Source organism: Eufriesea mexicana, unplaced genomic scaffold, assembly GCF_001483705.2.
Source record: "Eufriesea mexicana isolate 0111107269 unplaced genomic scaffold, ASM148370v2 scaffold1387, whole genome shotgun sequence".
In the NCBI taxonomy this organism is placed as follows: domain Eukaryota; kingdom Metazoa; phylum Arthropoda; class Insecta; order Hymenoptera; family Apidae; genus Eufriesea; species Eufriesea mexicana.
The window spans coordinates 710,482-734,941 of record NW_016909492.1 but is presented as its reverse complement, the minus strand read 5'-3'; the positions used below and the strand labels follow the sequence as shown (position 1 = coordinate 734,941).

The window sequence follows — 24,460 nt, the reverse complement described above, 5'->3', positions numbered from 1 at the left end:
TGTATCAAATATTAGTATATTTATTTTTAATTGTATTTGATTTTTAATTAATTATGACTCACATTAAATTAAGTTTTGGATCACAATATTTACTACTATTCATTACTAATATATTTCATTTCTTACCATTAAATTTAAATATTGTTAAAATATTACAAATACCTTTATTTCTTTTAAATTACATATAATTTAACATCTCTTAGATTAATATTTTATAGTATGTTACAAATACATATACTTTTAATTTGAAACAATAAAAGTATTATTACTATTTATAAGATTAATATTGTTACAAATATATTTAAATTACATAATTAACATATAAAAAATATAAGATATATATAGCTTACTAAAATTTAAATATATTAAATTAATATAATAAATGCATTAGAAACAAATAATAAATTTGATATTTTTAAACTATGTTAAGATGAAATGTGATTGTGTAATAATGTATGTTTTTAAAATTATTATTTCCTGTAATATATATAATTATCTCAATAAAAAAAGTTATTTATAAAGAATCAATATTAATATTATTCTTATATTAACTGATGATAAATATAAACTTGATCATGCGAGAAAATTTACATTGATGCTAAAAATATTCCATATTTCATAAAGATAAAAATATCTAACAATTAGAAAATAAGATTAAAATATCATAGTATTATACTCAAAGAATTTAAAAGTAAAGAGTAAAGAGAATAGAAATCAAAAGTACTTTTAAAAGACAATGAAAATTGTATTGTAATTTTCAAATTTAGCACATTATATTATAAAAATAAAATTTATACGTAGATATTTTTAATATAATGTTTTGTTTTTATATATGTTTTAGGATTTGTAAATGTAGAAACTTCTTCAAATATATATATCACAAGTGAATTATCATAATACAATTTCTTACATATTTGCTTTTAAGTTATAAAGATATATTACAGATACAAATAGAATATAGTTAAAGTATTTATCTCCCAATATGTATTATCAAATACATTTAATAAAGCTGACGATAATAAACAACAATAAATATTTATATTCATTATATCTTTATCATAAATTTATAAATAAAAAAATTAACCATCAATGAAAATTTAAACAAACTTATTCATGTTAAAATAAACAAAACTTAAAATTCAAAAATTGTATAAAATATAGGTAATATATAACACTACTTTCTTATGTGCCTATTAATATACATACAATTATAAATAATACTACTAAATAATAAATAATAATATATTGATTATTATAATATTTTACATTTTAAGCCTCTAAATTTATATTCTTGAAATTATTTATTATAATTGTAATATGTAGTTAATCCTTCAATATGCTTTTTGTAGTTATTTATAAGAAATATAATTTGAAAATATAACTAAGATAATAATTTTTTATAAAGTACAAGTTTATAAAGTAAAAATTGATAAATTTCAACACATAATGTAAATGTAATTTCAACACATTATGTAAATTATAAAAATATTAAATTCATTTTTCAATTTTAAATTAAATCTCAAAAGAACACTGAATAGTTTTAAATACACTATAAAATTAATTTACAAAGCTATATTTAATTCACTATGTTCAAACATAAATAAAAATATCAATAGGTATCGACATAGAAATAGCAAACGGTTAAAATTACTAAGCTGTTATTTATACACTATAAAGTTTAAAAATTTATAATGTACTGAATATAGACATTTCTAAATTATTTATGAAAAATTCTTTAATGCAACTAACAATAAGTTTCCATTTTGACGAGTAAAACCATAATGAAGTTTATAATAATATTCGTTTTTATGTTGGCTGACCTGTAATTGATTTGCTTGCAGTCTTGCCACCGTTTTAACCTATATTATTCTAAATTTCTTTTTCAATTATATATATACACATGTGCATGTTTATTCGTGTTAACTGACAATAGGTGTGGGTGAAAATAAATATGTGTGTATGTACTAATGATCAAACCTTGTAAGTGTACGAAGAGAAGGATACGGTGAAAAAAAGAGAAAGAAGCAAATGAAAAAGTGGAAAAGAGGGAAAGAAAGGGAAAGGGAAAGCGAGAGATACAGAAAGAGAGGGAGTGAACGGTGTTCCAGTGGAGGCGCTGTGCAGTGCCAGAGAACCGCGGCGGCGGTGGTGATTCAGACTTCTTATCAACGTCGAAAAGTCGTGGAGAAGAACAGGGAGAGATTCGTCGACATCGGGCGTCGATTATATGTACGAAATGAGGTACCATTGATAAGACTTAAAGCGCCGCGTGGTTCCGCCTCCGCCGTGCCCAAACGCGGCACATCACGGACGTGTGGATAAAGCGGCGCCATATATATGGGAAAGAGAGAGATACAGAAAGAGAGGGAGTGAACGGTGTTCCAGTGGAGGCGCTGTGCAGTGCCAGAGAACCGCGGCGGCGGTGGTGATTCAGACTTCTTATCAACGTCGAAAAGTCGTGGAGAAGAACAGGGAGAGATTCGTCGACATCGGGCGTCGATTATATGTACGAAATGAGGTACCATTGATAAGACTTAAAGCGCCGCGTGGTTCCGCCTCCGCCGTGCCCAAACGCGGCACATCACGGACGTGTGGATAAAGCGGCGCCATATATACACGATATACAATCGTATTTTTTCTTTCGTGAGTACGAGAGGACAGAAAAAAGGGAGGTGTGTAACGCTGCTAAAACGAAAGAGCAATCGCGATAGTAAAGGAGATCGAGAGAACAAGAAAGTGAGAAGGGTTGAGAGGGAGAGAGAGAGAGAGAGAGAGAGAGAGAACGAAGGAGAGAGAGAGAGCGAGAGAGAGCGAGAGAGGGAGAAAGAACTAGAGATCCGTGGATGCGGCGCGGTGTCTGCACCCGTGCGTGAATCACGCTTTGGAGGTGCCTGTCTATCCCTCGTCTTCGAGCACACCCCATACTCACGACATTGACCCGTTCGAGGACGTCGCTACTCTTCGCAATTGAACAAGACCTTTCGCAAGTAGTTTTCCGAAACTGTCACCCACGAGGAGGGGCATTTTTGCTCCGTTTTGTTTCATGTTCTTTACCGGTCATCAAGAGTCTATCTACCCGTGCTCGTGATATAGAGCCGGAATTTTAAACATTGTTTTAACATTGGTTAAATTCAAAGAAGTAATTTCTTTTTTTCAAAAACAGAAGTGAATGGATCTTAGAATCTTATGTTTTCAACAGACAACTTGGTGTTTTTGTCAACATAAAGTCTCTGTGTACTGTGATTCAAACCCATAGTCTTTTAGGATTCGTATAATATAATAACTAAAATCACTAAAGTAGGAGTTAATAATATTAAATAAATCTTTAAACAAAACTATAGAAACGCAGCAACGTAAGATAAATTGGCAACAAAGAGATAAAAGTAAAGACAACATGTCAGATGAAGAAGATAAACCCCCTGCACCTCCTGTGCGACTTACATCAAATAGGTAACTTGATGTTATATTGAATGTTATATTATTTACCATGTAACAATTAAAAAATTTCAAAATAAAAATTTGGCATGTAATATTAGAAATATAAATATTTACTGAAACATAAATATACTTAATGTTTGATTTTGTAGTACTTTGCTTTTATATGATAAATGTAATATTGGAATATTTTTGTATTATATTATGTGTGACACTAAAAATTAATGAGTTTGTTACACTTTGCATTCTTATTATTTTCTTTGCAATAAGTAAAGGTCTGCATCTCCCAAAAATAGAGTAACAGACACTAATCTAGTGGTTGCTAAAAATAAAATCCCACAGTTCAGACACGATGACATTCTGATGTGGGAGACCATCCTTTTAAGTCTTTATGTGTAGCCTTAGTAATATACCTTTTGGGTATATACTATATATATGCATATATGTGTCATTTTTATATTAATTTTCTAAATAATCTATATTACATATACAAACATGATGTTGATATTTTATATTCATGTATATTTATATGTTTTAAAAATTAAGCGTGAATTAGAAGTATATGAATAATTATATCTTTTATATGCTGTTAATACTATAAATAATTAAATATATTGAAAGTAACTAATATAAAAATTAGTCCAGAACTTTTATTAATAATAAGTAAAATATAGAGGTAAATGTATAAAAGTAAGATTATTTTATTTCATGTAATTTATATTTATATAATGATAAATTTAAAACATTTCAGAGGTGAATCAACACCTAACTTACCAGTGGATATGCGTCCACTACCTAAAGAACCTGATTCTGATGAACGCAAGAAAAAAACATTGAAAAGCAAAATGAAGGTAAAAGAGAATAAGGATAAACCCAACATCAGTTACCCCACCAATTTTGAACATACTGTACATGTTGGATTTGATGCTGTTACTGGTGAATTTACGGTAAGTCTATTTACTATTTGTAATTTGTTACTATTGTTCAAAATGCACTCGCTTTCTGCTTTGCTACTATACAATGGTACGAAGTATCCAAATAAACATTACACAGTAATAAATATTTCTTTATTTCATTACATTACTGGTTATATAAATTTTTGCAGACTCTTCTTAAAAAATGTAATAGTTCTTACATATGAAACATTTCTAATCAAATTTTTATGTTTGTTTCTATATTATTTTGTTATTCTTGGTAATGTAACATTATTAAATTAATATTTATTGGCATATAATATTTAACATTTTCTTTACAAATCATTAGTTTATTGACTTACTGGTACATTGTATAATAAATAAGAAGAAACAAATGAGAAGATAAAATAAATTTCACTACTGTAGACTAAAAGATTATTATTTACTTTATATTAAAAGTTTTATTATATTTCAATAAGCTAATTTTGTAGATATAAAAGTAAATATATTTTTACAAAATAATCATATTCTATTAGCAATTTATATGTATTAAAAATTATAAAATTATATGTATAACATTACAAGAGCAACTAGTAATGTATTATTAAATATTAATAGAAACTTGTTATAAAGTACATGTATCCAATGGATTTTTCGTACCTAAAAAAAATTAAATTTTCATCACTTGTTCACATGTGTATGGACATTGTGGAAAAGTAATTTGGTAATTTGTCTGATGCTTTTTATACCTATTATTTTTTCACATGAAAAACTAACTAAACACGTATTTCTTTCAAGCTGCCATTAAAAGTAAGTAATTTCAAATGACCACAAAAGTAGATTGTCTGTACTTTTTTCTATTATACATACACTTGATTTAACTGTTTGTTTTTGTTGCAATTAACATGATTAAGTTGTTATACTTTATTTAGAATTTATTATAGATGACAAGCATAGCTGCTTTAGTAGATAAATAGAGGCTTTAGTCAACGTTGCATTTGATATTATTGCTTTCTTGCAGAATGAAATTTAATATTGGTTTGAGTGCTTAAAATCTTACTATTTCTTCCATGTAATAATTGAATTCTCAAATATTTTATATTTGCACGATGTTCTCTTAGTTTTCAAAACTTTGAGAATTGTACCTTTGTAAATATTATACCCTGTATCAGTTACTTCTTTAAAAATTTATGTTTATAAAAGTATTAATAATTGCTTTGGAACATAACTTTTGGTCCTAGGGGATGCCAGAAGCATGGGCAAGGTTGCTTATGTCTAGTAATATCAGTAAACAAGAACAGAAGAAAAATCCACAAGCTGTATTAGATGTTTTGAATTGGTATGACAGTAGCAGTAAAGAAACAAAAGGTTCCAAATACATGACAACTACAAAAATGGTTGGAGTAGTTGGTAAGTTAATATTATTTGTATAGTCTCATCTACATTGTCATTATTATTATACTCAAACATATAAAATTTTATATTTAGCTCCTATTGAAAGAGCAAGTAGTCCTAGAAGCATGGGTATAGGTGTTGGAACAGGAGTAGGAAACATTCGTGGTCAAGCAATGTCACAAGCTTCTGGAAGTTCTCATTCTCAACATTCACTCAGCAGGTGAGTCTTTCATACATTCAAATTTGTTTATATGATATATATTTAAATATTTTCTGAGAAACAATAAAATCATAGAGTAAGTAGCAGTAGTCCAAGCAGTACACCAACAGATGCTTGTGCGACTAGTTCTGAACAAGAAGATGAACCGCCACCACCACCGATTTCTGCTAGGCCCGAACGTACGAAATCAATTGTAAGTAATAATGATTATTTACGAACTATTCAAAATTAACACATTGCCTTTATATATTCAAATGGAAATATTAATTTAAAAAATAAAATTTTTGACGATAGTATACAAAGCCAATAGAAGAAGAACCGCCACCACCACTGACTACTACATTAGGATCACCTCAACGAAATGGTACACCACAACAGCCACATCAATCACAACTGGATAGAAACAAAAATCAAGCGACCCCAACATCAACGACAACTGATCAAACACGACCAGCACAGAGTGATAAAGCTAGAAAGAAAAAAATGTCAGATGATGAAATATTAGAAAAATTAAGAACAATTGTAAGTATAGGTGATCCAAATAGAAAATATACGAAGATGGAAAAAATAGGACAAGGGTAAGTTATATAATGTATATAAAATATAAATATTCTTTTAAGGAATTATCTTGATATATTTATATATTCATAATGTTATTTTTCAGTGCTTCGGGAACAGTGTACACAGCAATTGAAACATCAACAGGTATGGAAGTTGCAATAAAACAAATGAATCTTTCACAACAACCAAAGAAAGAGTTAATAATAAATGAAATATTAGTTATGCGGGAGAATAAACATCCAAATGTTGTGAATTATTTGGATAGTTATCTGGTAGGAGAAGAATTATGGGTAGTTATGGAATATTTGCCTGGTGGTAGTCTGACAGATGTTGTAACTGAGACTTGTATGGATGAGGGTCAAATAGCCGCAGTATGTAGAGAAGTCCTACAAGCTTTGGAGTTCCTTCATTGTAATCAAGTTATACACAGGGATATTAAGTCTGATAACATCCTACTTGGGCTAGACGGTGGAGTGAAACTAACTGATTTTGGGTTTTGTGCACAAATTTCACCAGAGCAAAGCAAACGAACTACAATGGTTGGTACACCATATTGGATGGCACCAGAAGTAGTTACTAGAAAACAATATGGTCCGAAGGTAAATATATATGCAAAAATAAAATTAATTTATTATATTATAATGTTTAAATTATCTAAATCTTACAGGTTGATATCTGGTCGTTGGGTATAATGGCTATTGAAATGATAGAAGGAGAACCACCATATTTAAATGAAAATCCATTAAGAGCATTATATTTGATTGCAACAAATGGAAAACCTGAAATTAAAGAAAAAGATAAATTGTCAGGAATCTTTCAAGATTTTTTGGATCAATGTTTAGAAGTCGAAGTGGAAAAACGATCAGCGGCTTCAGAATTACTCAAGGTATGTTTAATCAAATATAAACTATCAATATGTGTCAGATTTAAATTCATAAATGGGATAAATTGTAATAAAACCTGTATTTTTATGGCAAATTGCAGCATCCCTTTCTGAAATTAGCAAGGCCACTTGCTTCCTTAACACCTTTAATTATGGCAGCAAAGGAAGCTACTAAAGGTAATTAGAAGAGTGGTATTCGTGATCATACAATATGATCATAAAAATATAATTTTGCAATGGTAGATAGAACTTATCCGATACCTTGAAAAGTATCGAGAAATGGTTTCAAAGTTTTTAAATTGCTCGATTCTCGCATGTTGCGAGGAAATAAAGTTAAATCAGAAGAACTGTGAACGATCTGACGGCAGAAATCTTGTATTCCTCGATGGGTATTTATTAGTTACTAAGAGTTCAACATTTTATTTAAATAGTCTTCAAAATAAAAGATAAACTGTACGAGTGGGTTGTTGCCTGAAGAGCTCTTGTACTAATACTGAACTGTCATCGAGGATTTTCAAGCGACTGTCAGTTATTTTCTAAAGATATAAAACTAGTATTACTGACTCTAAAATTGAAGATCAGAGTTAGCTACAAACATACATTATTTATAGCAAAAACCTTATTAGATAATACCATAAACAAATGTGAACAAGTACATAGGACCTATTCTAATATATTATTATGGTTTAACAAGAAATCGTAGAAGAAGAAAATTGGTCTTCATGTCAGACTTATATTTTTTGAATGAAGTTATGGAGAGCAGAGCAATATGTTTTCAGTCTTTGGTCTGTCAGCATGACGTAGATGTGTAAGCGATAGCCTAACTTGTTTTAAACGTTCTCAAGAATCACGTTCTTGTAATTGGAAGTTAGCAAACTTTATTATGTTATATTAAATTGAAGTTTTAATAGATTTTTTAAATATTTGGACACTGCAGTTTTTGCATTATGTTAATGTGTATATAGTATAAAAAATTAATTTCATATATAATGAAATTTATGATAAATTTAATACATGCGATTCTTATTTAAAGCTATTCATTTATAATTGTAAGATAAAATATAAGTACTTTTTCTCATTTGCATCGCTGACAAGACACGTTGAGATATTGACCTCATTACTAAAATATGTTAGATGTAAGAACATCTTTCTATGGACGAATGTCCAGTTACGTGTGTTCTTCAATACAGGTCAAACATAAGTTGTCTTTAACGTGTCTTACAAGAAGTGAACGGACGAAATTTTAAAACAAGGTTCAGATATAGGAACATTTTGTGACACTATAAAGTGCCTGTCTTGTCATGTTTAGAGACGTGAAAAACTCGCGCTAGATTCCTTATAATCTTGAACCATCAACAGAATAATTTAATATTTTGTTTAATACACAAACAGACATACAGATCGACAAAAATATATAAATTTATGTTGACAATTACATAAGACAAGGTTTCTACATGGTTGTACTACATTAAACATAATAATTAATGTCTTTCCTAATTGTATTATATCTTAAACATATATTACTGAAAATGAAACCTTGGATAATTTTAATTTAAGAAATACTCATTTTCGAATTTGTTACTTTTATTCTTTGCATCTTCATTATATATAGAAGTTTATCGTAAACTAAAGCTAAAGAACGCCACGTAAAATTATAATAGATATTGAAGAAATTAACAATATATTACATATGAAACAAAAAAGAAAAGGCATACGTTATTTGGTAATGAACAATCGTATATGTAATAATGTATTCATTATTTACTGAGTTTATTATTTTCGTAATATTAAAAAGCCTGATTAGTTTTTTATAATAATCAATAATATCTAATTATACTTGACAGACGAAGCAGCTCAGTTTGTATCGCGCTTACGCCTAAATTTGGAGTTGTATGTTGGAGGTTAAATCTACCTACTTATAAAGAATCAGGGATTATAATATATAATCGCATGAAATTTGTTTCAGTATTCTGTGAGGATAAGTTCTTGCACTATTTTGTTTCAGCATCAACTCCAAATTATTTGGGAATTGTAAGCAATGATAGGAGGTATAGAGAATAAAATAATGTGCAAGTTTAGTATTAATAAACATACATTTCTGAAAAAGAAAAAAAAAAAGGATACCATTCAGGGTCAAAATTGACGTTAACTCGATCAGGAATACTGAACGAGGTCCTGCATTTTCACAAATATCTTTAGAAAAAAAAAAGTAACGTCCATTTTATGTAATTATTTTACTGCGGCAGTTATTAAGCATATTTCAACTACAAGCAGCTATTTATAAGATTTATTTTTATTCGTAAATCGAGATAAGTTGGATGCAAAATTTATTTGTCTATGTGTTGAAAGATTCCATAAATGCATACAAATAATAATTAGAAATTTGAATATTTCCAACAAAATTTGTTTATTTACCTAGTAAACAGAAGTACAAAAGTTGTATTACTATGCTTTATTGTAATAAAAGTATTACTTATACAATTAAAATAATTATTATTTTAATATTGAAAACTATATAACATTTTATGCAAAATACTTAATAAAAATATGGACAAGTATAAATATTTTTGCATCTATATCTCGATTACTGTTCCAAGTGCATTTATGTATCCTCATAAGAAATGTATTATTGTCAGTTAGAACTATGAAATAGGTTCCTATACACAAATCAAGTTAAGTATGTATACGCATGTTTTCAATACTTTTTTTATGATGTTTTTGAAAATGCTTTGAGATCTCAATTATAAAACGAATCAGGCCTAGTGATGAAGAAGCCGTTAGTTTATGTATACATGTTATTCAAATTTTTGGCTTCGAATTTTTGATAAAAATTCCCATTTTAACTGTACCTCTATTTGTATAAAATTGGCATTTATTATCTAATGGAAACATTTGGTAAAAATCTGGTTTCTCAGGAAAACTAATACTTAACAGTATCGAATTTAAAAATGAAAGAAGCAGCAAATGGAGAATGAATTATTGTAAAAATTATGCCTAGAATTTGCGTATATATTGTACTGTAACACCTTTTAGTTTGTTTTGAAACGTTAAAATATAAGGAAACATTTTATAACAAAAATATCTTTGTTTTTAAATGAATGCCTTCTTCCCATTTCAATATTAAATCGTAAGGTATTATTCTATAAGCATAGTAAACTATATATTAAATTTAGTAATAACCTATTTAGTTTGACATTAAAGGATTATATATCATAAATAACTACGAAATATCAAACGTTTTATATAATTAGTATATTGAGTCAGATAAATAGTACTTATTATTTGCATATTATATTCAGTATATGTAACATGAAAAAATAACAGAATTTATAAATTATTTCTCGAATCTTTTACATTAATTTACGAGTTCTTACATTTTATACACACTAAATGTATTATTTTACAGTCATTTAGAGTGTATGTACAGAATTGAATTTATTCTAAGATTATAATAATGCAAATATTCACCTAATATAGCTTACAACTATAAATATATACTTTGTATAGTAATCTTTGTTTCCTAACAAATAAAATCAAATTCAGAGTCCATGATACTTATACAAGATACATGTCCATAATAACTATAGAATATTTATAGTATGTCAGAATTTAACATAAAGATATTTGTAATTATCAATAATGTTTGTTTACATTAATAAAAATACGCACGAAAATTCTAGAGTAACAAAACATATCAAAATGTAATTTAAATTACCAAGTACAATCATATTTATTAAGAAATATAAATCTTTTTATAGTACGAATTACATTAAATTTCTTAAGCAGTTTAAAATTTTGTGTTCTGCCAGTTTTATGATGTTGTCTTCTTCTCCTCTCCTGCTGCATGGAAGTTTATAGATGCAGAATTGATACAAAATCGCTTTCTTGTAGGTTTTGGCCCATCATTGAATACGTGTCCCAAATGAGCTTCACACTTTGAACAGGTCACCTCGGTCCGCACCATATCTGGGTTTGCGATCAGCAGTAGTAGATTTCCACCAACTGTACGTCAATTGTCGACGCAGTTTTCGTGTGTCAATGGTGAGAGTGAAGTGATGGTAGCGGAGCAATAGGAAGACAAAGGAAATAGAATAATAGAGTGTGATTAAACGCAGACCAACACCTTTGTTTGTGTACTCTAAATGTTTTCCAGTTATAACAGCACCAAAAAGAGTAAACTAATATTAATAAAAGCAATAGATTGATCGCAATAAAAATTAAAATCAATAACCTAAATAAGTTTCAAAGGAAATAGAAATTTTAACTAAAAGTGAAAATATATTTTATCAATTACGTTCCTTAAAGAATATATAAAATAAGAAATAGCTACACATTCTAATCAATACCCATAATCTTGTTCCTTGCTTTAATCATCCATCGAAGCTCTCTCCAAATTTCCCTTTGATATCTAACTGTCTTGATATTGTATGACAGAATTAAAAAATATATTAAAATAGTCTTGAGCAATATTTGTCTCTTTAGTTAGATATTTTTATGGTACCATTCGAAAAAAAAACATTTTTATTTGATTAACATAATTGAAATATTTAAAATACAAAAATATAAATTTTATTCAACCTATTTTTATATATTGTTACAATTTTATTTGTATACAGCATATAGAGTACCATTCAAATAACTAATCAAATGTTGTAATCATAATCTACTGAATATTGCACGTCATACATTTTTATTTACCCATATACTTTTGCACATAAGTAAAATTCAATATAACTAACACCAACAAACACATAAATTACTTTAATATAAAAATGATAAGAAACACACTTCTAATATAAACTTAAATTTATAAATTCTTATTTAAGTTTCAAATAATCAAAGTATTTAATTTAAAATTTCACATAAAATATAAGTTAAGTTTCAAGTTTACAGTTATAGTAATTTAAAATTTTTTAATTTCAATATCAAATAAAGCAAAGCTATAAGGCAAAATTATTTTAATTAAATAGCATGAAATATTAATTCCTTTTTTATATAACAATATAGAAAATATGATATTTAATGCATATGATATTTAATGCATAAGTATGACTTTAGTTCATACAATAGGTGATATAAGTCTAACACAAATCACACTCTAAGCATTAACATGCAAGGTGAAGGATGAAGGGGACATTGCCTTCCATATATTATGATTTAAATACAAACAAATTACATAAATAGTAATAATGTTATAAATGTGCAAGTCATTTTATTCTTATATGTTAAGAACATGTACATATCTGCAACAAAATTTCATTAATATTGACCAAATTTTCATGCACAAAATATTATAAAAATATATTATACAGATGTATTTTACTAACTGATATTATAATACTTCAACCATCATCTGTGAATCTGTGCTACATATAAAATATTATGAAAATTTAATATAATTAAATAATATACAAATTGTGGAAGGCTTAGGAGTAGCAGAACTAAAATTTTAGGAAAGGTTTTGTGATAGAGTGAATGTAAGAAAAAATGAAGAATGTTTGAGAATGGTAAATAGATAAAATTCTAAAATTCATTCTCATATAACATTATTATATATAAATCAAATTTCATCAGGAGTTTATCTATGTACCATTTAAGCAATATACTTTTAATTAATGTGAAATGATATGTATAATGAATACTATGTTACTGTAGTAAGATCCGAGCATAATTCTAAAAAAGTTGTGAGTAAATTTAAAATAAAAATATGCACTTACCATGTGAAGTATCTTTGGTTAACTTGACTCGTCCCTGATCTAATACTTCATTGAATGCAGGCCAACCACAACCACTGTCGTACTTTGTGTCAGAAGAAAATAATTCTTGATCACAAATTATACAAGTGTATGTGCCTTTCTCATAGAATTTGTTGTAGCAACCAGAAAAAGGTCTATATAAGTAAACAAAAAAAGTTGAAAGTATCAAGAAGCATGTATACTAGGAAATTAATTATGAAGACCTATACTTTATTTTTAAACCACTCGGTCATGACGCAAAGTCAAGCCAACACATGCTCTTGAAAAAGTTATTTCAGTCTCACATCACCTAAAAGTAAACCAGTTTCCACCATACGGGCAATATTTTTGGAAAATTGAATCATATGTATGTTGTAATTTATTTGAACCTATGTGACTAAAATTTTAATAATACATTGTTAGTTAACAATTATACATAAAAATAAAATCTATAAATCGAACTTGATTATAATATAATTTTGGAAAATTACCAAATCCAAAAGTTACAATTAGTTATTATTATTAGATTACACACTACACTCTGAGAAAAATGTAATCGTTATCTAAAATTGTATTAAAAACTTTAAACTTTGCAGTCAACTTGTGTCAAAGTATTGTTTATGTATATGCAGTCATGTATAGCGATAGCAAAGTTTTTATATTTTACGAAATTTTAACCATAATTACAACTAATTTTCTAATAAAATCAAAGATCAATACAAATATGTAACTTAAGAAGTAAATAAGAATAATATAATTCATACCTAATTCCATAATAAGTAAATTAAGTTCTTGATACACGTACCTCTCTGTACCTTTTTCCTGTGTGACGTGCCACTGTAACGACGTCAAACGTTTTTTTAATTCTTCTCTATCGATTTCCATAGTCAATCTCCTAACTGAGCCTTAAAACAAGTTAAGAAAAATGCAATACAGCAATTTTAATAACACAAAAAAGAAACAATTCAGGTTGCTTGCCGCGCTTTCCTCACAACTATGCAACTATACACCAACAGAACAGAAGCGGCACTGCTGCCTGCTCCTTTGAAACATGGACGATCGAATTTCGTGACCTTGAGTTAACCAATCAGCTTGTCTGGCAAGTAGATTTGATAATTATGCTTTTATAGTTATACGTGGCTCCGATAGGAAAAAACTAGGTGATGTGACTAGAGCATACACTTTTAGGAATTTTTGCTGTTCAAATTCTAAATAAGGGAAGTACAAAAATAATAATATTCATATTTAGCGTACGTTATACTTAAGAATTAATATAGTCATATATTAGTAAAATATTAGTAAAAATCATTTACAAATATACGAAATAATTGTCATATTTGATACACACAAAAAGTGTAATTTTCTATCATAATAAACTATTATACTAAAATGTAATCAATATTTATTATTTGGAAAAATTACAGATTAATGAAATAGTATTATTCTTTTACATATTTGTAATTTTTTCCATAATTTAGAAAAAATGGGAAACATATTCAAAGTCAAATATAGTTAGTGTTGGAATATAGTTTTTTTATATACGAAATTCTGTTATTATAATGAGAGAAAATCAGTGTTTAGGACAAAAATTATACAAATCATGTACTTAAATATTTTGTAAAAAATAAACAAAATATAAAAATTATAAATTATTCGATATTATTCACTTCTTTTATGTTAGTCAGTTTTATTTACTATTTATTAGTGATAACGTAATATATATACATATAAATAATAATAAAATTTATTTTGCATGTTAGATAAAGTTAATTACATAATTTAATTATTATAATGAGAAAGAATTTGTTAGTTGTTATATCTATCATTTAATACATAAACATAATGAAAGATAAATTAAAAATGCAAATAAAAAGTAAATTAAATGTTTATAAAATAACATATGATCTTCTATCAATATTAAACACTGGAATGGTTGTAGTATTCGTTTAAAGTTTTGAAAAATGTAAAATTATCGTTATAAAAAGAAATCCATAATAAGATTTGCATAGTGACTTGTATTAACATTCAAATCACATAATAGGAACATCATAGCTATGGTACTTAAAAAGATTTGGTATAAGATAAAATAAGGTGGGGTAAATGTCGTAATCGAAAATCATAATTACTATCATAATAAAATTGAATTAAGATTTTAGTTTATCTATTAAATATTAAAAATTTGAAAATATTTATTAGTTATTAGAAATTTTATATTTTTCCAAATAAATATGTATATATATGTAAGAAACGAGAATATTATAAGGAAATATAACCTTGAAGGTTATATTAATAATAAATGATTCATCTGCATGACAAATGCAAAATATAAATAACAAGTAATTTAAATAAATTATAAAATCATAAAAAAATGATGTATTCTTTTTTTACCTTCAAATTTGGACGAAAATTTATTTTGAAATTTATTCAATATTTAATATGACTAAAAAAAAAGATTATTTCTAATATACCAAAAACTTTTAAATGTATGAATATGTGATAATTCAATTAATTTTCTGTTTGAGTTTATACATTTTTTACGAATATATATTTTATTAAATTTTTAACATTTTTAGGATACTGGAGATCATTATTATTTTATTTATTCTATCAAGAATGAAAATTATATAAATAAAAAATAATTAATGTTAATAATAAACTCTTCATAAATTATAATGTAGTCATCATAATAAAATCATTATAAATGGATATAAAGGATCTCTTTTAAATATTATAAGTAAGAATTAATACAAATTATCTTATATTTTACAAGAATTGATAAAAATAAACTTATTATCTTTCAAAGATTAATATATTTAAACTAACCTTACATTGAAGATTTGTTCAATTTAACTAACGTTTAAAGAACATATGAAAATATATTTATTAGGAATGTAATACGAACCTCTTTGAAATATTGGATTCGCTGTAAATACTATTAAATGTCGTAATGGTACCGATAAATTTCTATAAATGGTATTCATTATTCAAATACTTGAAACTTTTAAGAATAATGTGTAACGCTCGTTGTGAATACGTAGAAGTTATTTTTAATTAAAGCTATTCTATTTGATAAAGTATTTTATATAAACAGATACTACCAATGCTAGATGGTTGTTATATTCCATTGCACAAGTGCACTTATATTGTTTACATAATCCATTTGAAAACATTATATGAATGAAATCTAATTGTTTGTCCTTTCCCTTTTTGTTGTTTTGAAAAAAGATAAAATTACGTTGAAGTTAGTGATGTATCTTTTTAGAACACACTATTGTTCGTATTTCTTGACCAATGGTAAGATCTCATGGTAATGTGTCTATATCTTGTAGAGTGGCCTCGACGCGGCAATCTCAGCGTCCGACGTGATCAAAGTGATTTTTAGGCGCAACTTTCAATAAATATGTTGTGCTAGTATCGCGAAAGCAAAGAACGATGAGCTTCTCTAGTGATGAAGTCAATTTCTTGGTTTACCGATACCTTCAAGAATCTGGTATGTTTTTTGGAGTACTTGGTAACCTCTTATTAAATAATGTCGGTAAAGTTTAAATTTTTGTTGTTTATATGTATCTGTTACTTATATAATGCATACATATTTTTACAATAATAATTGCAATTGAAAATGTCTCATTAATTAATAACATTCTATAAAACATAGGTTAAGCGTGATTTAAGGAGGTTATTTGAACACAAATAAATGTATATTTATTTTAATTTAATTTAATTACTGAATTTTTGAATACATTTTAAATACATTTTCAATCATTTTGTAGGATTTCAACATTCTGCATACACATTTGGCATAGAATCACATATATCACAAAGTAACATAAATGGAGCATTAGTACCACCAGCTGCACTTTTATCAATTCTGCAAAAAGGGCTACAATATACAGAAGCAGAGATATCAATAGGTGAAGATGGCACCGAACAAAGAATGGTGGAATCCTTATCTCTTATTGATGCTGTTATGCCAGATGTTGTGGCATCAAGGCAAAATCAAATTAACCAGCAAAAACAACAGGTGAAAACAGAAGTACAAGATACAAATGGAGAAGAAGGTAACTTTATTCATTATACTAATTTTCATTAATATTATATTTTATATATTATATTTTAAAACTAAGAATTATTTTAATATCCTGGTACACCCTGGTTTATAAAAGTATTTATATTTTATAGACCTCCTTATTAAACCAGGTATAGTAATGGACTGCTTTAGTTGCCGGGCTTGTTATGAGTACTTTTTGTTATAACAGTCATATTAGAACAAAATATATTTTTCCTATTTCAATAATGAATTAAAAAGTTTGTTTTTTTATTGTTAAAGTATGTTCTGATATAGCAAAATTAAACTCTTTACTAAATTTATAACATGACCGTAAACTAGGGGCAAACAATATTATTAATATGTGTGTGATCTGGAATGAAGAATAAAAATTAGAAGTTGAAAGATTTATTATCTACAAATTAATTTATGTCTTACCTTTACATGAAAATAATATTATCATGAAGATACTATTATCATTATGATAGTGTTATCATATAGTTGTAAAAAAAAATTAGTTTTTATTTTCTGAATAATATAAATATAGAACAATATTAGAGTAAGAAAAGACAATTGCTAAATATTAAAACAATTTTTTTTAAACAAAATTTCTTTATTTCGTGTTACATATATAATTACACACAGGAGAGAAAACTTTGCATTTGATAATTGTTATTAACTTACTGACCTGTTTTCAGTTGTTACCTCCAATGAAGGTGTAGGCACAAATGAGAGAGGAGGAGATAGGACTGAAATGGAAGTAGATGAGCAACAACAAGGTTCAGGCAGGGGAACTAATGCTAGCGCTGTTGAAATTCCAGACACTAAAGCTACTATATTACGTGGTCATGAATCAGAAGTTTTCATATGTGCATGGAATCCAACAACAGATCTTTTGGCTTCTGGTTCAGGAGATAGTACAGCTCGTATTTGGGATATGTCTGGCAGTTCTCAGGCTCCAAATCAGCTTGTTCTTCGTCACTGTATACAAAAAGGTGGTACTGAAGTTCCAAGTAATAAAGACGTTACTTCGTTAGATTGGAAGGTAAAATGACTGTTACCTTTAAAATGGCAATATCTTAAAAAAAGATACTTATTAAATTTGTAAATATGTTTTAGTGTGATGGTACCTTATTAGCAACAGGAAGTTATGATGGTTATGCACGAATTTGGAAAACAGATGGCAAATTAGCATCCACATTAGGTCAACATAAAGGTCCAATTTTTGCATTAAAATGGAATAAACGTGGAAACTACATATTAAGTGCAGGAGTTGACAAAACAACAATTATTTGGGATGCAGAAAGTGGGCAATGTACTCAACAATTTAGTTTTCATTGTGCTCCTGCCTTAGATGTTGATTGGCAAACAAATACATCATTTGCAAGTTGTTCTACAGATCAATGCATTCATGTTTGCAAACTTAATGTTGATAAACCAATTAAGAGCTTCCAAGGTCATACGGTATGTCTATACAAATAATTTTATTTTTCAATTTAATTAGATATTTCATTAAAAACTAAGGTGGTTTATTCTTCTTTTTAATCATAGAATGAAGTTAATGCTATAAAATGGGATCCTCAAGGCAATTTATTAGCTAGTTGTTCCGATGATATGAGTCTTAAAATTTGGTCTATGAAACAAGATACATGGGTACACGATCTACAAGCTCACAGCAAAGAAATATATACTATTAAATGGTCTCCAACTGGACCTGGAACTCACAATCCAAATATGAATTTAACCTTAGCTAGTGCATCATTTGATTCTACTGTAAGATTATGGGATGTAGAAAGAGGTGCATGTATACACAGACTTACAAAACACACAGAACCAGTGTATAGTGTAGCATTTAGTCCAGATGGTAAATTTCTTGCTAGTGGAAGTTTTGACAAATGTGTTCATATTTGGTCTACTCAGGTGAGATAGTTACTTTTATTTCGTTTATTGTATTTAAAGAGGTTTATATGTATTTTATTTTTTTATTTAATTGTGCAGAATGGTCAATTGGTGCACAGTTACCAAGGTACCGGTGGTATTTTTGAAGTGTGTTGGAACAGTCGAGGTGACAAAGTTGGTGCTTCTGCATCTGATGGCAGTGTATTTGTTCTTGACCTTCGTAAAATGTGATCGCAATTGAATAATAGACTATACTTAATTTCTTGGACTTATTATGATTCTAAGTTACCTTTAATACTTTTTGTTTTATTTTTGTTCAATTCTTCATTATCCAAAATAGTGGCCACGTTTCTCAATTACTTCAAGCTTATTGAGTATAGTTTCATAAAGTATTAATTATTTATACATAGGTCTAAAATGGTTCGATAGTTTATGAGTTAAACAAAAATTTGAACATAAATATAAAATAAAAAATGTGGCTTTTTTAAAAATATTCTTCCTAAGATTCTGTTAAAAATGTTTATAAAATATATTGTACATTCATATTTTCAATGATACTCTGTACAATTTGAAACAGTTTGACAGATATTATATTTCCAGAGCAAAATACTATCTTCATTCACTGTAAGTGGATGGGTACATGTTGTAATTTTAATGATAATACTAAGCATTATACGAACATCGATAATAAGGAATAAAATAAACCTTTTTAAGAAATAGTACAACCATGTGATTTATTTTTATTATATTTTGTTATATCATATTTAGTGATAAAGGTGTAATTAAATTATATAACAAATTTATTTTAAATCAATTTTATTTCATTTTAATTATGCATTGTGCAATTATGTCGTAAAAATAAAAAGCTAAACTGAAAATAAATAAACGTAATATTTTACGTATATTTCAAAATAAATAAAGTCTATATTACATATAATATTTTAAAAATTTCTTACACTTTTTCAATAAGTTATATAATATAATATATAAATAATAATAAAGTCTAATTACATTTATTTCTCAATATTAACATAAACATCAGAAGCGTTAATTATTGTATTTTTAAAATAGTCACAGGAAACAGTCATTATGAGTGGTCGATATAAAAATGAAAGAATATTAGAAAAATTAACCAAAATGAAGTAAAAAGACAAAAAAGAAATACATATAAAATACATTTTGCAAGCATAATTTAATTAAGAAAGTATTTTTTATCGTGAATTAAGTGTAATGTTGTTATCATTGAAGATATTCAATGAAATCTTCAATGAGGTATAAAAATCATACAAAACTAAAACTAAAATATTTGAAAAGAAAATCACGCTTCGATGTTTCACATAGGCATAAACACAATTCGATGAAAAACGTAGTATGTCTATTAATCTATGGTGCATACGAAAGGAACTATTCACCGATTATTCTGAATGTAGTAGTCTGTAATGTAGTATTCCTTTGGTAACAATAAAATATAATTCATTATCTGTCTCTCTTTGTGGATGTTACAGAAATAAAAAAACACGATTAGAATTCGTTGATTACAAAGATGGTAACACAAACAAAAATAATAAAAGTGATTTACATGAGAAAGTTCAAGATATTTCTTTGGAACATTTATTCTTAACTACATTTATTCCTTCCACGAATGAAATTTTTGAGAACAAAGCGATTCATCTATATATTTAAATAATTACATTACATTAAATTTACAGCTATTTGGATTCTATATTCGTAAATAACGCCTAAATTCGGCTTGAAATGATTAGCAAAATATTGCGTGAATACATGGTTATTCAAGAAATTTTACTGTACAATAGATAAATACAGCTTTCCGCTTTTCTTGCACTCTTCGCAGTTAATGTCAATTAAAAGTTGGGTTATCTGTATTTCTAAATAATCATAATAAAATACTTTATATAACGTTTGTATCATCGTGTTCGTGAAACTTAATACTAACGTGAAGAAACATTTACATTAAATTGTATCCAAAATTGGATATGCAATGTCTTCAGTGGAGATTACTGGTTGGGCAGACTTCATGGGATCACAACGCATAATACTGTTTTGTTTCGTCTCTTTGCGCTATCGAAAAGGAAGAAATAGAAAAGAAGCAAAACGTTCGATTCTCAATTTGACGTTAAATTTCCTTGCATATGGAATTTTCGATAATTCAATTTATTTTATTTTTCTCTCGGTATTCCTAATTTCCTCCTTTTCCGTGTGCTACAAAAATTAATCTAGTTACTATTAAAACGATTATAACGAATACAGAAGAAAAAAAATACTGATACATTCTGTTTTTTTAAATTTTTTGCTCTACTAACAATTTCATGCGCACATGCTAATATTTTACTTTACGCTTGACACATGAATAATTTGCGCATAATTCATGAATGAAACGCGACATTAAATTATGAATTTTGCACGCCACAAAATGTATAGATACATGTATGTATATATATATGGTAAAACCTGAGGAATATGACGAATAATAGATAAACTATATGCAATTCATTAGCTTGTTAGATAAAAAACCGTAATATAGCGAAAGTTGATTGCAAATCCTCTTGTTGATTAGAGTACACGTAGTTCGTTCGATTGTACCTGCAAAAACAAATTCCATTAGCGTTTTTATACAAAAAATATTTCAAATTGCTATTCGATGTATAAATAAATAATTTACATTAAAATTAAAATAAATAAATAATGTTGATATTAAGATGAATTTAATTAATTTACGATAATAGAAAACATAAAAGTTTAGGTTAAAAAATTTGTTTAAATTATATAAATGTAAAAATAAAATACATTTTTTCCAAGTGTATTGTAGCTTGTATGCTAAATACTGTTATATTGAAGTAGATTTTAAATAATTGAAAGTTTGTAATTTGATATATACAATAGGATTATATATATTGCACTTTAAAAAATTCTTTGGTCATAAAAATGGATATTCTTTTGAAAGGCATCAGTGATCAGTTGGTACGAAATTTAAGAAGGTGGCGGGGAGGCAAGATGAATTCAAAATATAAAATTTTAGGTTTGAATATTTATTGCTTTCTTAATATTGGAAATATTAATAAAATACTTTCTGCACTTATATTGAATTTTGTATATATATGTGCCCTTATAAGACCTCATAATGGTATAAACGAATGCTTCCTTATCTACCCTGATTAATGAAGAGAGCTGTATTATTAACATCTGTGTCGATAGAATTTAATGCATAGTACTAAAATTTCGGAAACTAGTAAACACTCGATATTAAGCTTTTATATTTTGAGTCTACTAATTGCCACCACCACTTCCCTTAAATTTCGTATTGATTGATGATTGATGCTTTTTGGATGTAAAATTATAAGAATATTAATTGAAAATTTAATTCAAAATTTCTATGATTCTGTGAAAATTTCCATGATTTCTTAAAACATTGTAATTATATCAAGTCATTCCAATAATCTGATTTTTCTGATATATATATATTTCAATTAATTAATATTTTTTTAATTAATTAATTGGTAATATATTTTCCTTTATTATCTACAATTGTTTCTTATTTTCCTATTAAATTTCCTACATTATTTCTAGGTCAGAGCTACTACTATGATATATTTCAGTGTTTACAACTCATCAGAAATACCACTTTTCAAAATATTTGTCAATCATATTAACGGAAAAGAATTTTATTCGAATAAACTTCTAAAGAAAATAAATGATAAGCATTCTTTCTAATATTCGCTTTCATAATTAAATTGACATATGAAATATTTTCTCAAAATTTGAATTCATCAAGTGGATTTTTAATTTTGTTATGTTTATGATTCAAGTCTACAGACTTTTTATTGGAATTTTTGATTAAGGGAATAAGTTAAAAGGAGTAATGAAAAATTTTATGACAAATTGTAACAGATAGCATGTGTTCCAAATGAAATTCACTAAGCCGTTCTAGAATTAAGCGCCATCTGACCCCAATAGGCAGTAGGAAGATTGGGCAAATGGTTTCCGCATGAGATACGCGATATACAGAGGCTTAGATTAACGGAAAAAACCGTTTCATTATTTTAAAGAAGCATATAGAATAGATTGGAATATCGATATGTATATTGACACGAACAGAAATTTAACAAAGCAGTTATAGAAACAGGATTGAAAGAATTTTTAATTTCAGAACTGATGCTTTTTAAAAATACGAAAGAATAAAATTAAATAATCATAAAATTGTGCAAAACTTAAATATGATTAATGCAATTAAATATATGATATTTAAAAAGATCTATAATCCACGTGTCTAAAATTTTACTTAATAAAATAGTGATGAAAATAATGCACCCATTTAACAATAAAAAAATAAAATAAAGTAAAAAGGTTCAGAACCATGTACGTATAGAAATATTAATTTATAAAGTTATCAATAATAATATTAAATATTTTAAATTACTATAATAATTAATATATATTATATGTTATATGTATATGTATTGTATAATAATAATTTATAAAACCATTTACAAAATTAAAGCATGTAATTAAAAAAATGTAATTGAAATTTTAGAAAAAGAGACGTGGGATCAGAATAATTACCCTTCGCGTTTTATCATCCTGCTTTTCTCGAAAAGCATAATCGTCGGTTTGAAGCCAGTCTTGTAGTCTGTCAGGAATTCTTTCCGGAGTTATATTTTGATCGTTACTTTTTCCTTCTTCTTCGATTATATATTGTATTCCGTTTCTTATTCTCGAGTCAACGGATTTGGGCATGTCTCTATTGTAAAGGGGTAAAGATCTTTTTCCAATAGTTTCCAAGATACGGCGGTTCGCGTCGATTTGGCGTTGATCCTGTAACGCCTTACGTCGAGCAAGTTCAAGGAGAACTCTTTGCCTCAAAACGTCTAGGGAATTTACGATAGACAGAGATCCAATTCTCTTGGTTCGAATTACCGTTGATCCAGGATCGTTTCCCGAGTCGAACATTTCGTTCTGAAAATTACGAAATTATTTTTCAATAAAATCATATTTAAAATTAAATATCGTTGAAGTAACTATAGTAATAATTCTTTGCATAATTTTATAAAGTTTTATAAACATCTCTATAACAACCATAAATATACAAAAAATATAGTAACTTTTATAATATAATAATTATAACGTAAAATTTAGGTTAAGATATTTTTAAATTTCGCGGGTTTATAAGCACTGTTGCGTTTGTGCGGTTATTCGAGCAGTGAAAGTTAGTGTGTCCAGCGAAATTAATACGAATCGAGAATAGTTGCTCTTGCGGTTTTTTGTAACGAGTGAATTTAAAACTTAACCTCAAAAAGTGACGATGCACGTGTTATTCAATATACGTTGCACAGTTCTTCTTATACACGAGTCGTGATT

The 24,460-nt window shown here is 27.2% G+C and overlaps 4 protein-coding genes across 10 annotated transcripts in view; 2 read left to right on the top strand and 2 right to left on the bottom strand.

Moving 5' to 3' along the window:
* The first annotated feature begins 2,226 nt into the window (after positions 1–2,226).
* Positions 2,227–7,636, top strand: Pak (serine/threonine-protein kinase PAK 3-like protein). 5 transcript variants are annotated; one of them, XM_017900958.1, is made up of 10 exons: positions 2,227–2,241; positions 3,342–3,450; positions 4,187–4,382; positions 5,591–5,759; positions 5,838–5,964; positions 6,040–6,157; positions 6,259–6,542; positions 6,629–7,124; positions 7,193–7,411; positions 7,510–7,593. In XM_017900958.1, exons 2-10 carry the CDS (start codon positions 3,395–3,397, stop codon positions 7,591–7,593), a joined length of 1,749 nt encoding a protein of 582 aa, XP_017756447.1. In that variant the 5' UTR covers positions 2,227–2,241; positions 3,342–3,394. The 5 variants fall into 5 exon arrangements, with proteins under 5 accessions (XP_017756447.1, XP_017756449.1, XP_017756448.1 ...); XM_017900960.1 differs by lacking the exon at positions 2,227–2,241 and adding an exon at positions 2,378–2,518; XM_017900959.1 differs by lacking the exon at positions 2,227–2,241 and adding an exon at positions 2,534–2,672.
* A 3,518-nt stretch (positions 7,637–11,154) lies between these two features.
* Positions 11,155–16,314, bottom strand: SelR (methionine sulfoxide reductase SelR). 3 transcript variants are annotated; one of them, XM_017900945.1, is made up of 4 exons: positions 16,046–16,168; positions 13,949–14,048; positions 13,126–13,298; positions 11,155–11,410 (listed from the first exon to the last, which is right to left on the bottom strand). In XM_017900945.1, the coding sequence occupies exons 1-4, from the start codon at positions 16,122–16,124 to the stop codon at positions 11,220–11,222; spliced, it is 543 nt and encodes a 180-aa protein (XP_017756434.1). In that variant the 5' UTR covers positions 16,125–16,168; the 3' UTR covers positions 11,155–11,219. The 3 variants fall into 3 exon arrangements, with proteins under 3 accessions (XP_017756434.1, XP_017756436.1, XP_017756435.1); XM_017900947.1 differs by lacking the exon at positions 16,046–16,168 and adding an exon at positions 16,242–16,314 and having other exon boundaries at positions 11,156–11,410; XM_017900946.1 differs by having other exon boundaries at positions 11,156–11,374.
* Positions 15,814–19,426, top strand: LOC108548139 (F-box-like/WD repeat-containing protein TBL1XR1). Its single transcript, XM_017900944.1, has 7 exons — positions 15,814–15,877; positions 16,473–16,633; positions 16,914–17,201; positions 17,887–18,233; positions 18,308–18,652; positions 18,740–19,108; positions 19,187–19,426. The coding sequence occupies exons 2-7, from the start codon at positions 16,576–16,578 to the stop codon at positions 19,316–19,318; spliced, it is 1,539 nt and encodes a 512-aa protein (XP_017756433.1). The 5' UTR covers positions 15,814–15,877; positions 16,473–16,575; the 3' UTR covers positions 19,319–19,426.
* Positions 19,427–21,512: 2,086 nt separating this feature from the next.
* Dh44 (corticotropin-releasing diuretic hormone 44) overlaps positions 21,513–24,460 on the bottom strand; it is a 133,604-nt gene continuing 130,656 nt past the window's right edge. Inside the window, exon 4 of the mRNA XM_017900971.1 lies at positions 21,513–21,688. Within this exon, the coding sequence (XP_017756460.1) occupies positions 21,659–21,688 (30 nt within the window). The 3' untranslated portion in view covers positions 21,513–21,658. The remainder of the gene's footprint in view (positions 21,689–24,460) is intronic.

Bases quoted from the DNA above. Each gene is read 5' to 3' on its own strand.
- SelR (XM_017900945.1), bottom strand. From the start codon at position 16,124: ATGAATACCATTTATAGAAATTTATCGGTACCATTACGACATTTAATA. The intron at 14,049-16,045 runs GTTCGTATTACA...ACTTGTTTTAAG, and splicing joins GAATCCAATATTTCAAAGAG to GCTCAGTTAGGAGATTGACT. The intron at 13,299-13,948 runs GTACGTGTATCA...TTACTTATATAG, and splicing joins CAGGAAAAAGGTACAGAGAG to ACCTTTTTCTGGTTGCTACA.
- LOC108548139 (XM_017900944.1), top strand. From the start codon at position 16,576: ATGAGCTTCTCTAGTGATGAAGTCAATTTCTTGGTTTACCGATACCTT. The intron at 18,653-18,739 runs GTATGTCTATAC...TTTTAATCATAG, and splicing joins AGAGCTTCCAAGGTCATACG to AATGAAGTTAATGCTATAAA. The intron at 19,109-19,186 runs GTGAGATAGTTA...TTAATTGTGCAG, and splicing joins TTCATATTTGGTCTACTCAG to AATGGTCAATTGGTGCACAG.
- Pak (XM_017900957.1), top strand. From the start codon at position 3,395: ATGTCAGATGAAGAAGATAAACCCCCTGCACCTCCTGTGCGACTTACA. The intron at 6,158-6,258 runs GTAAGTAATAAT...TTTTGACGATAG, and splicing joins CCGAACGTACGAAATCAATT to TATACAAAGCCAATAGAAGA. The intron at 6,543-6,628 runs GTAAGTTATATA...GTTATTTTTCAG, and splicing joins ATGGAAAAAATAGGACAAGG to TGCTTCGGGAACAGTGTACA.